General features: G+C 40.0%; 1 protein-coding gene across 1 annotated transcript; it reads left to right on the top strand.

Moving 5' to 3' along the window:
• The first annotated feature begins 4,191 nt into the window (after positions 1-4,191).
• Positions 4,192-18,569, top strand: NAA20 (N-alpha-acetyltransferase 20, NatB catalytic subunit). Its single transcript, XM_040637935.1, has 6 exons — positions 4,192-4,339; positions 8,556-8,580; positions 11,356-11,446; positions 12,069-12,204; positions 17,469-17,614; positions 18,055-18,569. Exons 1-6 carry the CDS (start codon positions 4,287-4,289, stop codon positions 18,138-18,140), a joined length of 537 nt encoding a protein of 178 aa, XP_040493869.1. The 5' UTR covers positions 4,192-4,286; the 3' UTR covers positions 18,141-18,569.
• Positions 18,570-20,553: the final 1,984 nt, after the last annotated feature.

Raw genomic sequence — 20,553 nt, 5'->3', positions numbered from 1 at the left:
GGTTTACAGGGGTTCATCATTCAGGATGCTAGCTTTTACTTAATCCCCATTGTTGGTAGTGTGTCTTAACCTCGCCCTTCATGCTTGTGCTTTGAACTCAAGGACATGGCTTATTGTGTCTCTCCAAGGAGTAAGGGTCTCATCTTCTCCCTTTCTGGTACTTGGCTTGTCTAATTCCCCGAGCCTCTTCCAGAATTAATTGCCTTGCCTCTTGGCTTTTCCTCCTGCAGTCACTGACCTTTTGGCTTTATTCTATCTGCTAAATGCGTTTATTAGCATCCATAATTTTGCTGCCACTTCTTGCTGTTATTGTTTCTTCCTTCATTCTTTATATTCTTATGGATTTATACATTGAAAACAATTTTTTTAATTCTCATTTTAGTGAGGTATTGGTAGGGGGTGGATGTATGCAGTCTGTCTTGTTTCATGGAAACCTGTAGTCAGCTTTTAATATGAGTGGTGAGCACAGTTGAAAACCTGGTTAGCAGGACTGAACATAGATTATTACACTGATGGTCAGAGTCAATGTATCTATCCTGCTCAGTTATTATTTTATAAAAAAAATACATTCGTTATCTAAAGGCAGCCACCCACCCAAGCTGTTTCATTGTCAAGCACATTGCCTAGGATTTGTCAATATATATATATATATTTACTGTGCTCCTTGTCCTTTCCACATGATCTGAAGGGAAAGAAACGGAGCAACAACAGATGAGACACCAAGCTGTTTGCTTGTTTAAATGTGGAATTCTGCCATGGTGGATGCGAACCTGGGTCAGCACTATTTACAGAAGAGCACATGGTGTTTTGTCTCAATGAGCAGGAAAATGTTTTGTGATAAAATGTGGTAAAAGCTTGTAGTTTTTTCCAACTAAGCAGTAAAAGGAATTACACAATGTAAAATGATAAATAAAAAGTTCTATGAGTCATCTTTAATGTGGGGAAAACGTGCAGCCAGGACAGAAACAGTGTTTTTCCTGCATGTTAAAAATAAAATTGAATGCACTGAAACTGAAATCAATAATAGCATGTCCCAGGAGCTCAAAAGACCGTGAGACTTTATGGGTTCAATGTAGTTCATGCTTTTTACTGAAATGCTGGGGACAATAATGTAAAAACTGATGATTTTATTCTTTTAAAGTCATGTTTATTGAGGAATAACTTACAGTAAAAATCACTTTCTTTAGTGTATATTCTATGAATTTTGACAGAAACAGTAATGATCAGTCGCATAAAACTCTCCCATAATTCCCTTCTGCTCCCCTCACCCCAGTCCCTGGCAACCACCGATCTGTTTTCTGTTCTTATAATTCTGCCTTTTCCAGAATGTCACATAAATGGAATTATACCATACACAGAATTTTGACTCTGGCTTCAACATTTGTATACAGGTTTTTTATGTGAACATAAGTTTTCATTTCGCTGGGATAAACGCCTGGGAGTGCAATTGCTGGGTTAAATGGTAGTTGCATATTTAGGTTTTAAAGAAACCACCAAACTGTTTTCCAGAGAGGCTGCACTACTTCACATTCTCACTGGCTATATGGGAGCGATCCAGCTTTGATTTTTTTTTTTATTTCAGTGTTTAAACTGCTGAAATTCACGAGGAGATACACTCCAGAGATTCACTAGGTTTAAAATGTATGCACTGTTAAGAACGTTCTACTTCCGGAAGTGTTATGATGAATGACACTCCAACATAAACTAAGTCACCCACAAAAAGGAAAACAAAAATCATGCTGGCCTACTCTTTCTCCCCAGAAAACTTTAAACACCAGAAAACAATGGAGTAATGACGTTTACAAAGTCTTCAGCTTTAAAGGAAACCTTTAAGTACCCGTATTGCTATGGTGCTCAGCAATCTCTTTGGTTTTAATTCAGTGTTAAAGGACCAAAAAAGAAAAGAAAAAAAAAAGATGACTAAGTGTTCTGTCGGGGATACCCTTCCAGGTTAGCTCTATAAGCTGCAGAACACTGATAGTAAAGAAATTGGTTTCTTGTCCACAGCAATAGAAATGCATCATACATGTCCAGATGATGCAATAGATTACTGCTCTGAGGAGAACAACCAGTTTCACATTTATTTGGTACATACATTTCAGCATTCCTGATTGCCTTGTGCACTTCAGTTTTTTAAAAAAATATTTATTAGAGAGAGCTCCAGTGCACGTGTGGGGGAGGGCAGAGAGAGACAGAGTCCAAGCAGACTCCCCACTGCACACGGAACCCAGTTCCAGGACCCTGAGATCATTACCTGAGCCAAAACCAAGAGTAAGTCCCTTAACCGACTGAGCCACCCAGGCGCCCTGGCTTGTGCACTTTAAGTTCTCCCTTGAAGTGGTCGTAACAACTTACTGGTTCTTTCATTAATTAATCAATTACAGTCTTGGTCATGTGCTCATTTTATATGAAAATCACAATTTTACCTTTTCTAAAAATTATCCTTTAACATTCATTCAAAGTGGCACCTTAGTTTTGCTGATAGGACAATGCCTCTAAATTGTCTCCCTGTTTAAACACCTGGCAGGCAGAAGCTGAGCTCATGAGGTCATATTCTGCCCTCCAGGTGCATTTCTAGGATGGGTTTGCATGCTCCAGGGACTTTATTACCTGTGTGTTTACACTCACCTATATTGTTGAGGGTGGTGTTTTTTTGTTTTTTTTTTAAGGTTTTGTTTATTTGACAGAGAGAGAGAGCGAGCAAGAGAGCGCAAGCATGACTGGGGGAGTAGCAGGCAGAGGGAGAAGCAGGGAGCCCAATGCAGGGCTCGATCTCAGGATCTTGGGATTGTGACCTGAGCTGAAGACAGAGCTTAACGACTGAGCCACCCAGGTGCCCCTATTGTTGAGGTTTTCGGAAACAATGCCAATTAACTTAGACCTTGGGAGATCCTTCTTATAGGCCTACCTATTTCTTCAGCCATCTGCTCTCTCCTTCCATGCCTGGCCTACATCTCTGGGCAGGGGGCTGCTGAAGATCCCTGTGGAGCAACTGGGGTTCCCCTGGCAGTTAGATGTGAGGGCCTTGGAATTTAGACATCTTCTTGAGCACTTATGTGGGCTGGTTTGACCTCTGCAATGTGTCCCTCAAGACCACTTCAGTGACTGCTTAGCAAAGGAGTGAGGGGAAAGCTGCAAAAGCAGGCAAGACATTTCTTAGCTTCTGGACCTATGCTGTCCAGAGCCACTACCTATGGGGCTATTGAGTGCTAGAAATGTGACTTATGCGACTGAAGAATGGAATTTTTAACTTCATTTAATTTTAACTAATTTAAGTTTAAATGTGAAAACCAACGTTCTGTTCAGTTATTTGAAAATTCAGTATGATTGGAACCATTTGAGTATGCAAATCTACCTTTTAACTATACATTTTATGTATGCATTTGATGAAATCTAAATACAGAACAGGTATTTCTTTTTTTTTTTTTAAGATTTTATTTATTTATTTGACAGAGATAGAGACAGCCAGCGAGAGAGGGAACACAAGTAGGGGGAGTGGGAGAGGAAGAAGCAGGCTCAGAGTGGAGGAGCCTGATGTGGGGCTCGATCCCATAACGCCGGCATCATGCCCTGAGCCGAAGGCAGACGCTTAACTGCTGTGCCACCCAGGCGCCCCAGAACAGGTATTTCTGATGACAAATCACCTCCTGGATTGAAATATGTTGCAAATGCAAAATACACACCAGATTTCAAAGACTTAGTCCAAAACAAAAAAAAGTAAAACATTCCGTTAGTATTTTTTTAAATTAATTACAAGTAAAATGAGAATATTTTTGATATATGGGGTAAAATGACATATACTGTTACAATTCATCTCACCTTTCTCTTTATGTTTATAAAAGTGATCGTAGATTTGAGATCACATACTGGGCTGGCATCACTGGGAAAGGCAGCTCTGGACCATGAATTCTCCCATTCTGGTCCACTGCCTTTCTCATTGATTACGGGCCACTCGAGTGTTCCTGAACCCCGCTTCTCTACTGTGATTTCCTAACCCCTGCAGCTTTCTGTCTCCTTACTAGGAGATCACACTACTTCCTTCCTTCAGTGACGGCCACGGAGGAGTTTTGAGGTTCTGAAATGGTAAGACCCCTATGACTTTACAAGAATGATCCTGCAATTCCAGACGCCGCCGCCAGAGAGAGCCGTGTCGCTGCCGTGGTTGCCGAGCAACTTGTGGCCCGGAAGTAGTTCTCCGCACCGCCCCCCGCGGCGACCGCGCGCAGGACAACTTCCGGCGAGGCGGGCGCGGGGTCCCCTGAGCCGGCTTCTGCGGCGGCGGCGCAATGACCACGCTCCGGGCCTTCACGTGCGATGACCTGTTCCGCTTCAACAACATGTGAGTGAAGCGCCCAGGGCCGGCGTTGGTGGCCGTGTCCCCTCTCCCGGGCCCGCGGACCTACCCCCGCCGGCCGCCACTGGCACCTCCTGGGAGCCGCCAGGTCGGAGCCGTGGCCGGGGCCGGGGCGGACGTGCAGACCTCCTTGCTGACCTTGGCCGAGGCGCTGCAGCTTCATCCCTCATCCTTTCGTGCTCGTCGGAGCCGGGGGAGCGCGCGGGCGACCTGTCGCGGTGGCTGTCGCGATGCGCCGGGGCGGGTGGAAGGAGGTGGGAGAGAGCGGACTGAGTCCAGCAATGGCTCTGCCGCCTGCGGCCAGTGTCCGGGCGGGTGATTCGGTTTCGTCTTCTGTGCGGTGGTGGGCCCAGAAGCGCCGGCCGCGGAGGCCTTTGCGAGGTCGACAGCCAAGTGTTTGTTGAGAACACGAACGTGGGGCAGCCCACCTGCTGATGGTTCATTTGTATCCGAGTGAAATCTAGTGAGGGTGGCACCGACCACCGCCGTTTCTTTCTTGGCCCGGGTTTGTTTTTGTTCGTTTCGTTGCTGAAGCGGTGCATATAGCCTGGACAGCTTATTTCAGGTGCGAGGAGTCAGGGCCGGGGCGAGGGGCGGGGGTAGGGTGGAGACACATGCTGCTGGAGGCCCACCGTACGTACTTTCTTTAAGTCCGAGTTAAGGCAGGACTTGTGACTTGCAGGTAACTTTTTTTTTTTAAAACAAAACATTTTATTACATAAGTTTCTGAACATTTAGAAAGTTGACAGAATTTTACCCTAAACACCTATAGACACATCGGCTGGATTCTGCAGTTAATATTTTGTTATGTTGACTTTCTCACATATCTGTCCATCCATCCATCCACCCACCCACCAGTCCAAAATCCACTTTAAAGACAGTTGAGCAGTGTGTGAAAACTGAGGACCAAGTGGTTCGGATTCAAGTGTTAGGAGGATGGGAAGAACTTGAGGGGGTGGCTAGAAACCTTTCAAAGAGGGGATGAGCCTTGAAGGATGGATAAAATGTTAACAGTAATGGGGCTCCTGGGTGGCTCAGTCATTAAGCGTCTGCCTTCGGCTCAGGGCGTGATCCTGGAGTTCTGGGATCGAGCCCCACGTCAGGCTCTTCCACTGGGAGCCTGCTTCTTTCTCTCCCACTCCCCCTGCTTGTGTTCCCTCTCTCACTGGCTGTCTCTCTCTCTGTCCAATGAATAAATAAAATCTTTAAAAAAATTTACATTTCTAAAAAAAAATGTTAACAGTAATGAGGAAGTTCTGGAGAAGGAAGCAGGTGTGAAGGTGAGGAAAGCTTCCGGGCAGACAAGTAGGAGACAGGTGTGACTGGAGTAGTGGGTTTCTCTGCGCTGTCAGAGCAGCTGGTGAAACTGGACTTTTGTTCTGCCGTTGGAGGTTTCAGGCTTGATGGGAAGAATTTTCTAATGGGCCTTTTTCAATCAGAGCAGTGTAACTCAGGTGACTTGTGTTGAGCTCTCCCTGTGCTTCCTGGGCGCTGGCACTGTAATCATTTAATCCTCACAGTTCTCTAAAGTAGGTACTCTGATTATCCTCATTTTTTGTATGAGTAAAAGTAAGGTACCGAGAGTGCAAGAGAATTGCCCCAGGTGATAGAGCCCTGTGGTGGGAGTGGGTGAAGCAAGGAGTCTAATCCAAGGCGATGCCTCTACAACAGTGGTTCTTTAAGAGTGGTCCCAGACCACCAAGAACACTTTGGAAATGCATAATCTCGGCTGTTTAAGGACTAGCGCTCTGGAGCCTGAGCTCTTCACCACAGAGTTATGTGGAATGTAAGTAAATTAGAGGAGGTATACCAGGCAGGTAAGCCATTTAGGACATCTTGGCAATAGCCCAGAGATGACGACTTGACAAAGGTTTGGGTTTGGGCTGTGCAGGCCTAGGAAGGCACAGTGTGCCTCGAAGCTTTAAGAGTAGACAGGGAAAAACCATGTGTGTGTGTGTGTGTGTGTGTGTGTGTATACACATTTTTTTTTTTGAGAGAGAGAGCACGCATACATGTGTTCAGGGGGCTGGGGGCTGGGTGGAGAGAGAGGGAGAGAGAGAATCCTAAGCAAGCTCCATGCTCAGCTCAGGGCCCGACTCGGGGCTCGATCTCACAACCCAGAGATCATGACCTGAGCCAAAATCAAGAGTCGGACACTTAACCAATTGAGCCATCCAGGCTTCCGCAAAACCTTGTTTTAACTGAAGGGGCGGTGAGGGGTTGAGTCCTGTGGATTTTGGGAGCAGGAGAACTTCCAGGCAGAGAGAGTAGTAAGGGCACAGGTACCTGTTTCTGACTGGGGGAGGCAGCCAGTGTGGATAGTGCAGAGTGAGAGGGTGGGAACAGAGCTAGATCTTGGAGAGGCCCTTCTAGGAGTTGGGCTTCTCCGCTAAGTGCATTGAGATGCCCAGGTGCAGAAATCAGGTAGGTGTCTGGGCTAAAGATAGCAATTTGGGGGGCTCATACTATGTAGATGATATTAAAACCAGGGTGCTAGGTGACATCAGTGATGGAGTGAGTGTGGATAGGAGAAAAGAGGCTCCAGGTGTTGAAGGAGACCTAGTGGCCCACTGAAGTGGGAGGAAGAGCTGATGGTGGGTCTTGGAACCTGAGTGAGGAGAACATTTCAGGTGGAGGGAGTGGGGAGCCATGTCAAGAGCTGCTGATGGCTGAGCGTGCAGCATGTCTGTACATTTATCCCAGGAGAGAAGAGAATTGCAGGAGTGGGGGTCTGGGCAGTGAGAGGGGACAGATCTGCCCACCAGCACTCCAGGCATGGTTACAGGAAAGCAAGTAGAGTGGGGTGCAGATGCTTGTCAGTGTGTGGGTTCCATGGTGGGACCCTTGATGAAGGTTTCCTTCCACTGTTGTGTATTTTCTATGTGAAATAGGAAGCAGCAAGATTGAGAAGGAGCGGCCTGTTGTGGAGAGTTGAGGCAAGATGAGAGGCTATAAAGTAGTCCTTGAGAAGTGTGGGATACTGTATTCCCACACTGTGGAGCAGTGATTCTCCAGGTGTGGCCGAGGCTCTTCAAGCTGCTTTTTGCAAGGTCAGAGTGATTTTCAGGATATCACCAAGATGGGTTTTTTTGCCTTTTTCATTCTCTCACAAGTGCACAGTGGAGTTTTCAGTTGTGTGACTTGTAATACCAAGCGTAACAGACACAGGTGTGAGAATCCGGCTGTCTTTTCTTAAGCTAGACGTTACAAAGATCTGTATAATTGTTAAAACAATACCTTTCCTGTTGCTAAATTGTGTTCTTGAAAGTAGAGTGACTTTTGGTTTAAAAAGTAAGTTACTCATATTAACATGTAATTTATTTTAAAATGAATGAATATTTCAGAAAATTTAAATATCAGTAGATATAACCCACATAAACAGAAGTTCTTTGGGGTCCTCAATAATTTTTTAGTGTAAATGGGTTCTGAAACCAAAAAGTTTGAGAACTACTGGCCTAGAGAAGGGCCTTGGTAAGGGTCCCAAAGAAGAATCTGACTGGGTATACAAGAGGAAGAGTTGTGGTTGGCTGGTTTTGAGTCTGGCAAAATAGTGGTTCCATTAATTGAATAGGAAAGTGAGGGGCAGAGCTCTTTGTAGCCAGCCACAGAGGTACATTTTATGAACTGCTGACTCAGGAGTGTTTTGATCAAATATGCTGGTGAGACAGGTGCTGGGCAGCACCAGAGCCAGATCTGGGAGTCTTCTTCCAAAAGTTAAGTGATGGGGTGGTGGGGAAGAGGAGGTGAGAATGTAGAAGAGTGGGGAGCAAACACCTAGTGGTGAGAATGCCCACACTGAGCAGGTAAAGGCCCAGAGACAGGCAGGAGGGACTGCTGTCAGATGCTGCAGGGAGCTAGTTTTACTTTCTGTCTGTGATTTACATGCCTGGTTGGGCCCCAGTTCCATTAGTGATGTATTGCCACTTAGAAAATGGAAGGTTTTGATGCAGACATATTAACTATAAAGTATCTTGTAAGGAAGAAAAGTTAAATAAAAATTTATAAGTATCTTTATAGTAGCTGTGATGGCTCAGTTTGGCCATTCGGTAGCTTATACTGTCTTCCTTAGCCCTAAAGTTGGTTTTAAAGTTGTGGATTTAGCATGTTTTGTTTTCCTGGGGTATGTTTTTAGTTTCAGTGGCTTATTTAAACTGGTTTTGTCAACACTGCTTACTACTGACATTTCTTTTCTTTCTTTTAGTAACTTGGATCCACTTACAGAAACTGTATCCTTTAAAAAAAAAAAAAGTTAGATGAAGGCTAAGAGTAAGGAACATGGAGAAACAAAAGAAAAAATAGACTCGAGTACCGAAAAACTTATTTAAAACTTGTAGGCCAGGAAACGTAAGCAACATTGAAAGTAATTTAAAAAACCAAACAAACTGGGAATAAGAGTTGTCTTAAATCTGCCTGACAAGCTGCTAACAGAATGACCTCATAAATCTACAGCAGTGCAGCTCCCCTGCCTACCTTGCCCCTTGGCAGTAAGTATGGCTCCATGCAACCGAAAGCAGTGATTTCAAGATGGGTTATTACTCTCTGTGAATGAAGCCTGGAGGTGACGAACAGTCTGTGGTGGTTTCATGAAGTCATCGGCGACCAGGCTGTGCACTTTAACCACTACATCACTCCCAGGGTGGCCTTGGCTTTCCTGTCCCAGGTAGCTGCCTGAGCAAACAGCATCATGTCTATGTTCCTGGCAGGAGGATCAACAGAGGGGGAGGTGAGAGTGACCTTCCCTTTCCAGGGTACCTTTAGGAAGTACCACACAGGCCTTCTGTATCCCATTGACCAGCAGCTGCCTCCAGCCACACTCACCCAGCTATAACAGTCTGGGAATGAGCCCACCTTTAAATTAGGGCTTGTTACTAAGAAAGGATTTGGGGTAGTAATTTGCCATATCTGTCATGTTCCCCAATGAAAAATGGGCAAAGATATGTGAAGTTGGGGTACTCTGGGTTATGTTGCACTAATAGACAATCCCACATTCTCAATGTCTTTCTAGCTTATATTCCATGTCCATTGCAGGGTAGGAGGGTAATATTAACTGATAATTTAACAAAAGAGGGCATATAAGAAGTTAATGATATTATTAAGCATTTAGTATCATCAGTCAAAAGATACGTGGATTAAAACCAAAATGAGATGCCATGCTTTACCTATCGGATTATCAAGGATTAAAACAAATGATAAAACTCAGGCTGATGAGGGTGTATGAGGAGCATTCTTATAAATTGCTAGTGACTGTATAAATTGCTACAGTCTTTCTAGAAGGCACTTTGGCAGTGTAATACATAGTAATTACATTTCCCAGAAGCTAAAAATAATAGTTAGGTGAGGAGTTTGGCAAACTAAGGTGCATGGGCCAAATTTGGTCCACTGCCTATTTTTATTTTTGTAAATACATTTTTATTGGACACAACCACACTGGATAATTTACATATTGTCTCTAGCTTTGTCCATGGCTTTCATAGTTAGAGTAGTTGCATCAGAGAGCATATGGTCCACCCAGCCTTGAATATTTACCGTCTGTCCCGTTATAGGAAATGTTTGTTAACCCCTGAGTTATGTCATTACAAAAATTTTTATTGCAGAATTATAATATTAACAATTTGGAATAGGATTCACACACAAGGAAATGGTTAAATAAAGTATACTGTATTCATGAGGAATTTAAAAAGATTTTCAAGAAACTGAAAATAGCCCACATGTCCCATGTCAGGAGATAGGAATTTTAAATTGTTCACCCAATGGAGTGTACTATACATTATTAAAAATTAACTACAAGGTATAGGTAACAACAGGGCTACATATCAGAAACAAAGCTGAGTGAAAAAGCAAAAAACCACCAAAGTTTTCATTTTATATTTCAGAAATCATGACTTTTTAAAGAGACCTCCATGTTTAAAAAAAAGATTTTTGAATGACACAAAAATTTTCATTGTATAAGGTGAAGTATTAGGATGCGAATCAACTTATATGGTGTGTGTCTAGTGACACTTCAGATTTACAGTAAAAGTCCCATAATCCAGGTGAGGCCAGGTTTGAAAGTAACCTGCCAGGTCTTGGTGGTTGCTGAGCCGATATCTGGGCTCCTCCCTGAGCTGGAAGAGAGGCAGTAATGGTGTGTGTTGGTGGCTGAATGGCAAGAACACTGGCTGGCCTGCCGTGTTACAGGTTATGTTTGAAGAGTGCTCAAAATAGTGGCTGTCGTTCAGAGAAGAGTCTGAAGAATTTACAACTGAGCAGACTTTACAGAAACTTAAGAAAATTGTGCGTTCGGTGGTGACCCCTCATAGAATTGCATCAGCAAGTTTACACTAAGAATAGAATGAGCACGTGTCAGTAAGGACGCCAAGGTTGAAGAGTTTCGTAATGAGCAAATTATTCAGGCTTTCACTCTTAAGTCAGCTTTTCTTTGTAGTACCAGAAAGAGAGAATTTGAATCAGTGCAGGGGAAACACTAGGTAATTGTTAAATTGACTTGGGCAGTACTTAACTTTTAAAGTTATTTTCACAGCCACACAGCTGGAGCTCAAGTAGGTACTAGTCATTAATTTTCTAGTGCAATTATGGAAAAACAAATGTATTAAGCTTCTACTTTATGCCAAGCACCAGGGATAGACTGAACATGACATTCATATACAGAAGGGAGAGAGAGAGTAAACAATATCCAGTGATGATAAGTGCTGTGCAGAGATTTAGATACAGTGTGGTCAGTATGGATACAGATGATAGAACTTCAGGCTCCTGGTTCTCTGCTGTTAGCTGGGTTGTCTCCACTCAATTTTTGAAGTTATATATTCAGGCAATTTTGTTATAAATTATTAGTGCTAACCTAAATATTTAATGTACTGACATGAATATAGAAATCACACATAAACATAGAGCTGGGGATAAAGTAACAATATACTTTTCAAAGGAACCTTTCTTCACAATATTTCTCTTATGAAGAACTTTGTACTGTCCATTACTTTCCATACTCCTTAACAAGACTCTAGTATGGGATTCCTTTTTACTTACAGTACCTCGCCCACTGGCCAGAGTACTTCATTGTTGCGGAGGCACCTGGTGGAGAGTTAATGGGTTATAGTAAGTATAATACCACTGGAACTTTTTTTGGTAGGCAGTTGAGATTTTAATATGGGTTTCAATTGATTGTAGGAGTAGAAATATAATCATGATGCCTATAATTTTATTTCCTTTAACCACTGACAGCTCGCCAGTGCTTTCTACATTTTAGGCATTGTGCTCTAGGCCCCAGGGAATACAGATAGACATGGTCTCAGGCTTCATGGATCTTTCATTCTGTGCTTATTTTACATTTCTGCATGGTTTATTTGGTACATAATGCAGGAATTGTAGCATCTTCATTGAATTAGTTTAACAAAATTAACGAAAATTTGAGCTGTGGATTATCTCAGTTTTGTGTACACATACATACCTACATGTAGATATTTAAAAAATAGATAATCTGGTTCTGTGTTCAAAATTAGTTGTGTGTTTAGTGTATCATTCCTTTTTTTTTTTTTAAAGCTTTCTCTAAGTGAGATTCAAATAAGAGCACTAGTAACCATTAGTTAGATGACTGTATGTGTTACTTAAAAATTAAAACTTTGTCATTAGTTTCCTTTATAATAATGTACCAACAGTCATTCTATATTCATGTATAAATCCATGTGTTTAATTACTGAGTGCAATCTTTTGTTGGCAGTCATGGGTAAAGCAGAAGGCTCAGTAGCTAGGGAAGAATGGCATGGGCACGTCACAGCTCTCTCTGTTGCCCCAGAATTTCGACGCCTTGGTTTGGCCGCTAAACTTATGGAATTATTAGAGGAGATTTCAGAAAGGTGAGATCCTGCTTTTCAAGTAATAATTTATGAACCCTGTTTGATTTTTCTCATGGTGAAAATTTATAAGTTTTTTTTTCTCTGTTCAGGCTGAATATTGTGCTTCACAGTTTGCAGGATTTTCATTTTCTCCAGTAGTCGTGTATTCACATATTCAGAGTAGTAGTGTTGTCCCTATTTTGCCATTGAGGAAAATTCAGGCAAAGTGAATATATGCTGGGTTATAGGTATAATCACAAGACTAGACCTTAATGTTCTTTTTAGTGTTCTTGCCACTGTGGCAGATGTTTCCAAATTCTCTGTTAATATCGCCCTTGGCGTCTCAGTGATTTTTTTTTCATAGTGCCCCACGGCCAAAAAAAAAAAAAAAAAAAACCCTCAGTTTAGACTGCTTAAGCAGTTATGTCCCAACTGCTTAGTAAGTATTTATGGCCTAACAAACTAGTAACTATTTGGAAAAAATAAAAAATTGAAAGAAAAAAATATTTTTATTTCATTGTTAAATAACTGTGGTTACTTACTAATGAGATGTGTGTGCCTTTTGGGCATTGCATGACTTCTCAACCTTGGAAACAGATTCAACATAACCACCTGCATTCTTGTTTCATATTATTTTCTTGTGGTACTGGGTTGTTTTTTAGTCACAGGAACTGCCAACCTGGCTTCATAAAACCTTTGATGACCTGTTCTATCATCAAAAGAAATGTAACACCGTGTAATGCTGCATTTGTGAATTAAATCAAACTAGTAGTTTGCCAGTGTCTGACGTGTAAGGTTTATCTGTGTTTTTCCCAAACATTTGAAATATCCTACAGCACCTCAAAGAGTTTGGGCCACCTTGGAGCACTCTGGAGCACAGTTCGGGAACTACCAGCATTAAGGCTTTAAAAAAAAAAAAAAAAAGACCTTTTATGTATGTCAAACACCCTCATTATGTGAGATAAAATGAATATAATTAAGAGACTCCTGCCAGCTCCCATTCTAAAAGAGATAAGAGATGTGTGTATAAGTTTAATCAGTTGTCAAGCTGCCATTTATTTTTTTCTCTACTCTTAAATGCCTAGAAGTATATAGGAAAGGGAATATTTGCTGAGAAGAGCTCTTGAGGTTTTCCACTTAGTGGATTTAAAAAGGTAAGTTTTAAAGAAGTAACCATGGCCTGAAAATGCTCTGGGCCAAGCTGGGGGCAAGAGGAACTTGAGCTTATTCAGGGAAGAGAGAAAATAGTATGAGCTGAAAAAGAAATCAGTTCTAGTACTTGAAAATTTTTAGTTTACACATTTGTTAATGGCATTATCTTGATGAAAAAAAGTGTTTGGCATTACTATAGAATGGACAGGGAGTTAAGAAATGGGTTCAGATTAGCTATCATGCTACATATATGATTTAATGTACTTATTGAATAGATTCTCAGATTAGAAAACCACTAAGCTCCCTTCTTTTCTAGTTTCTAAATCTTCATTACTTAGGAATAGTTACTAAGGTTTTTATGTGTGTGTGTGTGTATATATGCCTATATACATACATACATACATACACGTATTTTTAACTATACATTAAAAACAAGAGAGAAAAAGGAAATTAAAGTGGTAAAACAAATAAAAAGCCTGAAATGAGATGTTAGCTATGAATCCAAATATAATGAGTAAATACAACACTAAATGTTAATGGACTAATTACTCCAGTTAAAAGACAAAGACCTGGAGACATTATGCTAAGTGAAGCCAGCCACAGAAAGACAAATAATGTGTGATTCCACTTATAGGAGATACCTAAAACAGGTAAATTTGGAGAATCGAAGAGTGGAAAGGTGGTAGCCAGAGACTGGGAGAGAGGGGGGAATGGGAAGTTACTTATCAGCAGGCATAAAGTTTCAGTTAAACAGAATGAATAAGCTCTGTAGTCTGCTGTACACTTACCTGTAGTAAACAATAATATACATTTAAAATTTATTGAGGGAAAAACCTCATATTAAGGTGTTTTTACAACAGTAAAATAATGACAAAGATGGTCAGAACTGTGTTCTATTTAGGGGAAATATATGTAAAGATTAAAGACAAAGATTGAAAGAAATTTTTTAAATTATCATGCAAACTCTAACCAAAAGACAGTTGGTGTACTTAACAAGAGTCACATAATAGTTCAGTAATTATCAGAGTAAAAAAGGGTCATTGCTTATAAGTAAAAAGCTTTAATGCATCAGGAAGATGTAATGATTACAAGTTTTATGTACACAGTGACATAAATTCAAAGTAAAAATACGAAAATTGATAAAAATACAAGGAAAAATAAACATTATCATAATGGGAAATTTGAACATGCTTTTTTCTAATTGATAGAACAATTAGACAAATGGATTAATAGGGGTGAGTACTCTTCCTGGGCCAGATAAATATTTAGGCTTAACAGGCCCCCTAATATCTCTAGTGTATGTGTGCCTGTGTGTTGTGTGTGTGTGTGTGTGTGTGTGTATGAAATACCCCTTCAAAATTTTAAAAACTTTTCTTAGCTGGAGAGCAGTACAAAAATAGGTTGCAGGCAGAACCCCCCTTCCTCAACAGATTAAAATCAGTAGCTAAAAATCTTTCCAGAAACCTATGTCTTCTCTGGCAAATTTTACTATTTTAAGAAGTAACAACTGTTAGTTCACTTTTACACAAATTAAAAAAAAAAAAAATACAAAAAACACAACACTTTTCAACTTTTTTTTTTAAGGCTAGAATAACATTTAAGGAAACCAACAAGAAATACAAGGATTAAAAATTTGAAGAAAATAGATCAGTCTTTATAGATGCAATAGTCCCAGAAAAATCTTAGCATAATGGATTCAGCAATTCATAAAAAGGATGATATATCAGGGGAAGGAAGGTTGTTTTTACATGAGAAGACCTGTAAATGTATTCCACCATATTAATAGATTAAAGGAGAACATTTGTTAGTTAAGTGCAGAAAATGCTTTGATAAAATCCTATTGATTAAAAACTGTTAGCAATGTAAGGGGAGAACTTCCTTAACCTAAAAAAACAAAAAAAATCTACCAAAAACCTGTAGTAAATATTAGCAGTGATGCTTTGAATGCTCTCCCTTTGAAGAAAAGGATGAGACAACGATGGATGCCTACAGTCAGCCCATCTTTAGTAGTTTACTGGAAATCCTAGACAGCACAGTACAGCAAGAAAAATAAAAAAAGATACAAGGATTGAGAAGAAATAAAACTCTTATTTTGTACACATAAGATTGTACAAACAGAAAACCACAAAGAACCTTCAAATAAATGTTTAGAATAAAAGTTAAGCAGAGTTGTTGGACAGTCAGTATAAAATTCAATTTCATTTATACAAACAGTAAAATTTAGGAAAAGATGCCAATTACAATGGCATCAAAATACATTAAGCCCTTTGAGAAAATCTAACAAAAGCTGTGCAAGACTTCTCTGAAGTTTCTAACACTTTCCTGAGAGACAGAAAAGATGACCTATCTTAGTAAAGAGAGAACTATGTCAGTGGCGTAGAGGGCTAAACTGGTATTTGATCCATGGAGCCAGTGTAATTGAAATCAAAATCTCCAGTCTTTTTTTGTGAGGCTTGTTAAATATATTCTGAAGCTTACAGGGGAATGGAAGGAGACAAGATCGTTTGAACAGCAACAAAATGGGCAGGTTTGCCCCTCCAGATTAAGCTCTAATGAGTGAGCTCTGTGTCAGTGCTGGAGTACTTGTCTAGACCAGTGGAACAGAACTGACGAACAGGTGCAGGGATACGTAGATTTTGACATACCTCAAGGGAAGCAACCGCAGAGCAGCAGTGAAAGGATACACTCTTCAGTAAGGATGGTGGCACAACTGGATATCCACATAGGAAAAAAATTTCCCAGATTACTACCGTACCATACACAGATCAATTCCAGATTTATTAAAAACCTAGATGTGAAAAGCAAAACTAAAAAGCCCTTTTAAGTAATATAGGAGAGTGTATCCATGACCTCAGAGTAGAAAAGAACTTAAATAAGACATAAAACCTGACTGTAAAGGAGAGGCTCATATGCAGCTTCATTGAAGTGAAGTAACTTTGTTCACCAAAAGTTACAGGAGGATAATAACAAGTCAAGCCACAAATTGGGAAAAGATTTGCAACAATCCTTTACACAATGTCAACTATCCAGAATACATAGAGAACCACAGCTGGGTGGGAGAAAAAATAAAATGTGTGAAAGACCAATAAGGACTGAAAAAAATGAGAAATCTAAATGGCCTGCAAAAATATATTTAGCCTCATTAATAATGAGCAATGCCAATTAAAATTATCCTGAGATACGAGATTTTCAAAAATAAAAATGGTGCACCAAGCCTTACCCTCTTCTGGGTGTGTAAGGAGACTGGGAAATGGGTACTACCTAAAAAGGTTGACGAGGCCCATGTGGGCCAGTGATCACACTCCTAGTTGTAGACCTTAGATACTGTACCATGAGACATAATAAAAATATTCGTAACAGCACAGTTCATAATAGTAGAAACCCAAAATGTTTATCTGTGGGATCATGGACAACTTGTAGTATATCCACCCATTAAATGGAATGCTAAATGGAAATTGAACAAGATCCAGCTACACCAGGCTGCCTTGCACATTACTGAAAGGGGCAAATCAAAGGATATACAAAGTATAATAATAAAGTCCATAAATAGGAAAAACTACTAGGTGGTGAATCTACAGCAAAAACCAAGGAGCTAATGAGGGTAAGAGTTGGGACTTGGAGACCTGTGGGTAAGGGAGGTGGATGTCACTGCCCAGAGACCGGAGGGCTTCAGGTCTGCCACTGTCAGGCAGCCCGTGTCCTGTTGTGACACGTAGGCCATGGCCACACAGGTGCTTATTATTGCTTGGAATCTTTAATTTGCGCATATGGGTGAAAATATGGTATCACTAGTTGATAAAATGAGCGTGTCATTTACTGTGATATAAAATACACAGTAATTTTTTAAAGACAGAATTATCGTTTTAAAAAATGTTTTAAAAATTTATCTTTTAAAGAAAATACAGGTTTTAAAATGTTAGTATGCTAACAAAATAATGTCTTTATACCTCAAAATAATTGTCATAAATCCTCAGTAATACAAATGGATATAAAGTAATCAGCTGCAAAGTCCTAGTATTACCATTCTTTGAATTATAGTCAAAGCCAACAAAAGACAAGTGTTGTTTTTAAAAATATGTAAGTATTTTCTAGAATTCCTCACATTCTAACATTTTCCCCTTTTTGTCTTAAAGAAAGGGTGGATTTTTTGTCGATCTCTTTGTAAGAGTATCTAACCAAGTTGCAGTCAATATGTACAAGCAGTTGGGCTACAGCGTGTACAGGACAGTCATAGAGTACTACTCGGCCAGCAATGGGGAGCCCGACGAGGACGCCTATGGTGAGCTCCCTTCTATGACAGCATCCCCAAAAGAAGCCAGAACACTTACATTCATTCTACACACTGTAGTCATTTTAATAAACTGAAAAGAATCATATTTGTTGGGCTTAATATTTTAAATCTGAGCTATAATATTTAAATCTCCTTTAACCTGCCTTTATGAACCTATCAACAGTTAACTTATATTAACCAATGGTTAATTACGATCAGTTATTTTATTATGTTACAGGCATGTTAATTTTACTAAGATTTTGTCAAAAGAACATTGGCATGTAGAACTGAGTAGTTGTGACCAGGAGTCTCACTTAAAAACATTTGTCTCTGAGGACCTAGTAAATGTGGGGGTAGGGGATAAACCTCTTACGGGAACTTTACATATACACTTTGACATAAGATATTTTGGTATTTGAGTACTTACATTAAATTTTGCTTCCTAACAGATATGAGGAAAGCACTTTCCAGAGACACTGAGAAGAAATCCATCATACCATTACCTCATCCTGTGAGGCCTGAAGACATTGAATAACCATGGGCAGTGGTTCTTAGGCTGATGCTCCAGATATTTTATGGACAATATTATTTTCATTGGATGATCTTGGAGCTCTATTAGGAGAAAAGTAATCATTTAGGTCTTACAGACTTCAAGAAAATACAGGTTATAACTTGAGTCTGATTGTTTCCAGTTAGCAATATTATACCTACTAAAGCTGTTCACTGTAATAAAATTCAATCAAAAAGGCAGCTAGGTCAGATGGAAACATTCCACTATTTTGGGTCCTAATATTCACTATATGCTAGGGAAAAAACTTGCTCCAGTCTCCTCCTAAATTCTATGCCTGAGAACCACTGCTGCATATATATTTTTTATTTTGTATTGAACTGTTAATTGAAGCTTTAAAAGCATATATGAAATGTATAAATCTAAGATGTATAATAAAATGCACGGTAGACTCTAGGAGTGTGTTTTGGAATCTTGTTGGTCATTTATAAAATAAGATCGGGATTGAGAAGAGCCATCATTTAGGATATGATGTTTTTCTTGTTTGGCTTACATAGAAAGCATTTTCAAAATGCATACTTGAAACAGTCCCTGCCCAGCATATGTAGGCATCTTTATTGCATAGTAAATTTTTCCCAGATACTTGTTTTCATACTTTTAGTCCCAGATCTTTTGTCTAATCTCACACCACTTTGCTTAAATCCTGCCTTTGAAAATATAAAGACACTGAAGTTTCTTTAGAAGGGAAAAAGAACCTAATTCCAAAAGACAGGCCATAAAACTAGGTCATGGGCCACCCATGTAGTTTCATGTATAGTTTTACTTATTATACCTGAAAATATACAGTGAGTAAAAGAAGTGGCTAAAGAAAACCCCACAGATATGATTACTAAAAAGCTTTTGCCTCTGAAAAACTCTGGTGGAGTTGAGGGTAAGCGACATCTTTCATGTTCTCCCATGAGAAGGTAAATTTTTTTTCCTTCATGCATTTCATGCTGGCACTAGCCAGAAAGTGGTGGTAGGAGTTTACATTGGGAAACTGACCATTAATTTTTGTTCTTATGCAGCATAAATAGGACAGAATTGTAGGAAGACTGATTAGTCACTTATATTAGCATTTTGGCCTTTCATCTCACCCCTTGACTCTGCACTTAGCCAAATGGTAATAAAATCAAGTTTCTTCTGGCCAACCAGACAGACCTCAGTATTCCATAGTCAGGATGCATGTGACACCCAGCAGCTGGGGTAACACTGGTCCAGAGCCTGAAGCACTGAGGCTGAACACAGGTGTGCCTTTGATGCTGTCCGTTCTAGCTGCCTCTGCCCTCAAACATTTGCTTACTTTCAAGATACAGTTTAGTACCATACTGACTAGCTTTCTTAGATTCCTTTTATTATTTTACTGCTTTTTTTATTCTTTAACATTTTTGTAAATTTAGTAAGTTTTACCCAATTAAATCTGCAAATAATAAATTGCTAGCTGCCCTTCCAAGTAAAAAAATACTCTAGAAGATGACAGTTCAACTCAAATAGCTTGGGCAGTGAACAAAACAAGAAAAAATAGGCTTGATAAATCAGGCCAGATTAAAGAAAATAATCAGACCAATTAAGCAAATATTTTTTGCTTGAGGATATGAGCAATGTGTCAACAAATGTGTTAATCATCTCTGTGCCACTTTTTCTTTTTTGGCATTACCTTTGGTGTTTTTCATGTGTTCTAAACCAAGTGTAAGTTAAATGTATCCTGTATTACAGTAGCTACTTTCTGCTGTAACACTAGAGGATGTTTATTGGTACTCCAGGTAGAAATGATTCCCTCGGGGCGCCTGGGTGGCACAGCGGTTAACCGTCTGCCTTCGGCTCAGGGCGTGATCCCGGCATTATGGGATCGAGCCCCACATCAGGCTCCTCCGCTATAAGCCTGCTTCTTCCTCTCCCACTCCCCCTGCTTGTGTTCCCTCTCTCGCTGGCTGTCTCTATCTCTGTCGAGTAAATAAATAAAATCTTTAAAAAAAAAAAAAAAAAAAGATTCCCTTGTCCAGTAACACTGGGAAACACACCAGCATTGCTACTGGGGTTCATAATGCACATAATGTACAGTAACGTACCCAAGGCTCTGAAAAGCTGAACTGTAAAGAGAATTAACAAGGCTTAACCCTTAATCTGGGGTTTCCCAAATTTACTGGAGCAGGGGGCACTGTTTTTCACAGCACGTGTTTTACTATTCTTTAAGCCATTACAGAGCTCAACCAGTTGGGGAAACTGATTATAGCATAACTGAAATGTGACTAAAACATCTTGGTAACAAAAGGACCTTGTTTGGAAATACAGTAACTATAAATTATTTCCCAACTAGTGTTTTCAAAAGCATGTAGTACCAATGGCCACTGTTAAGAAGGCATGGATATTTAGAAGTTAAATTCATCCAAGCACATTCAAT

The sequence above is a fragment of the Ursus maritimus genome, unplaced genomic scaffold (assembly GCF_017311325.1).
Source record: "Ursus maritimus isolate PB19 unplaced genomic scaffold, ASM1731132v1 scaffold_22, whole genome shotgun sequence".
In the NCBI taxonomy this organism is placed as follows: domain Eukaryota; kingdom Metazoa; phylum Chordata; class Mammalia; order Carnivora; family Ursidae; genus Ursus; species Ursus maritimus.
Note: the sequence above shows the minus strand (reverse complement) of the source record. Positions and strands in the feature narration are given on the sequence as shown.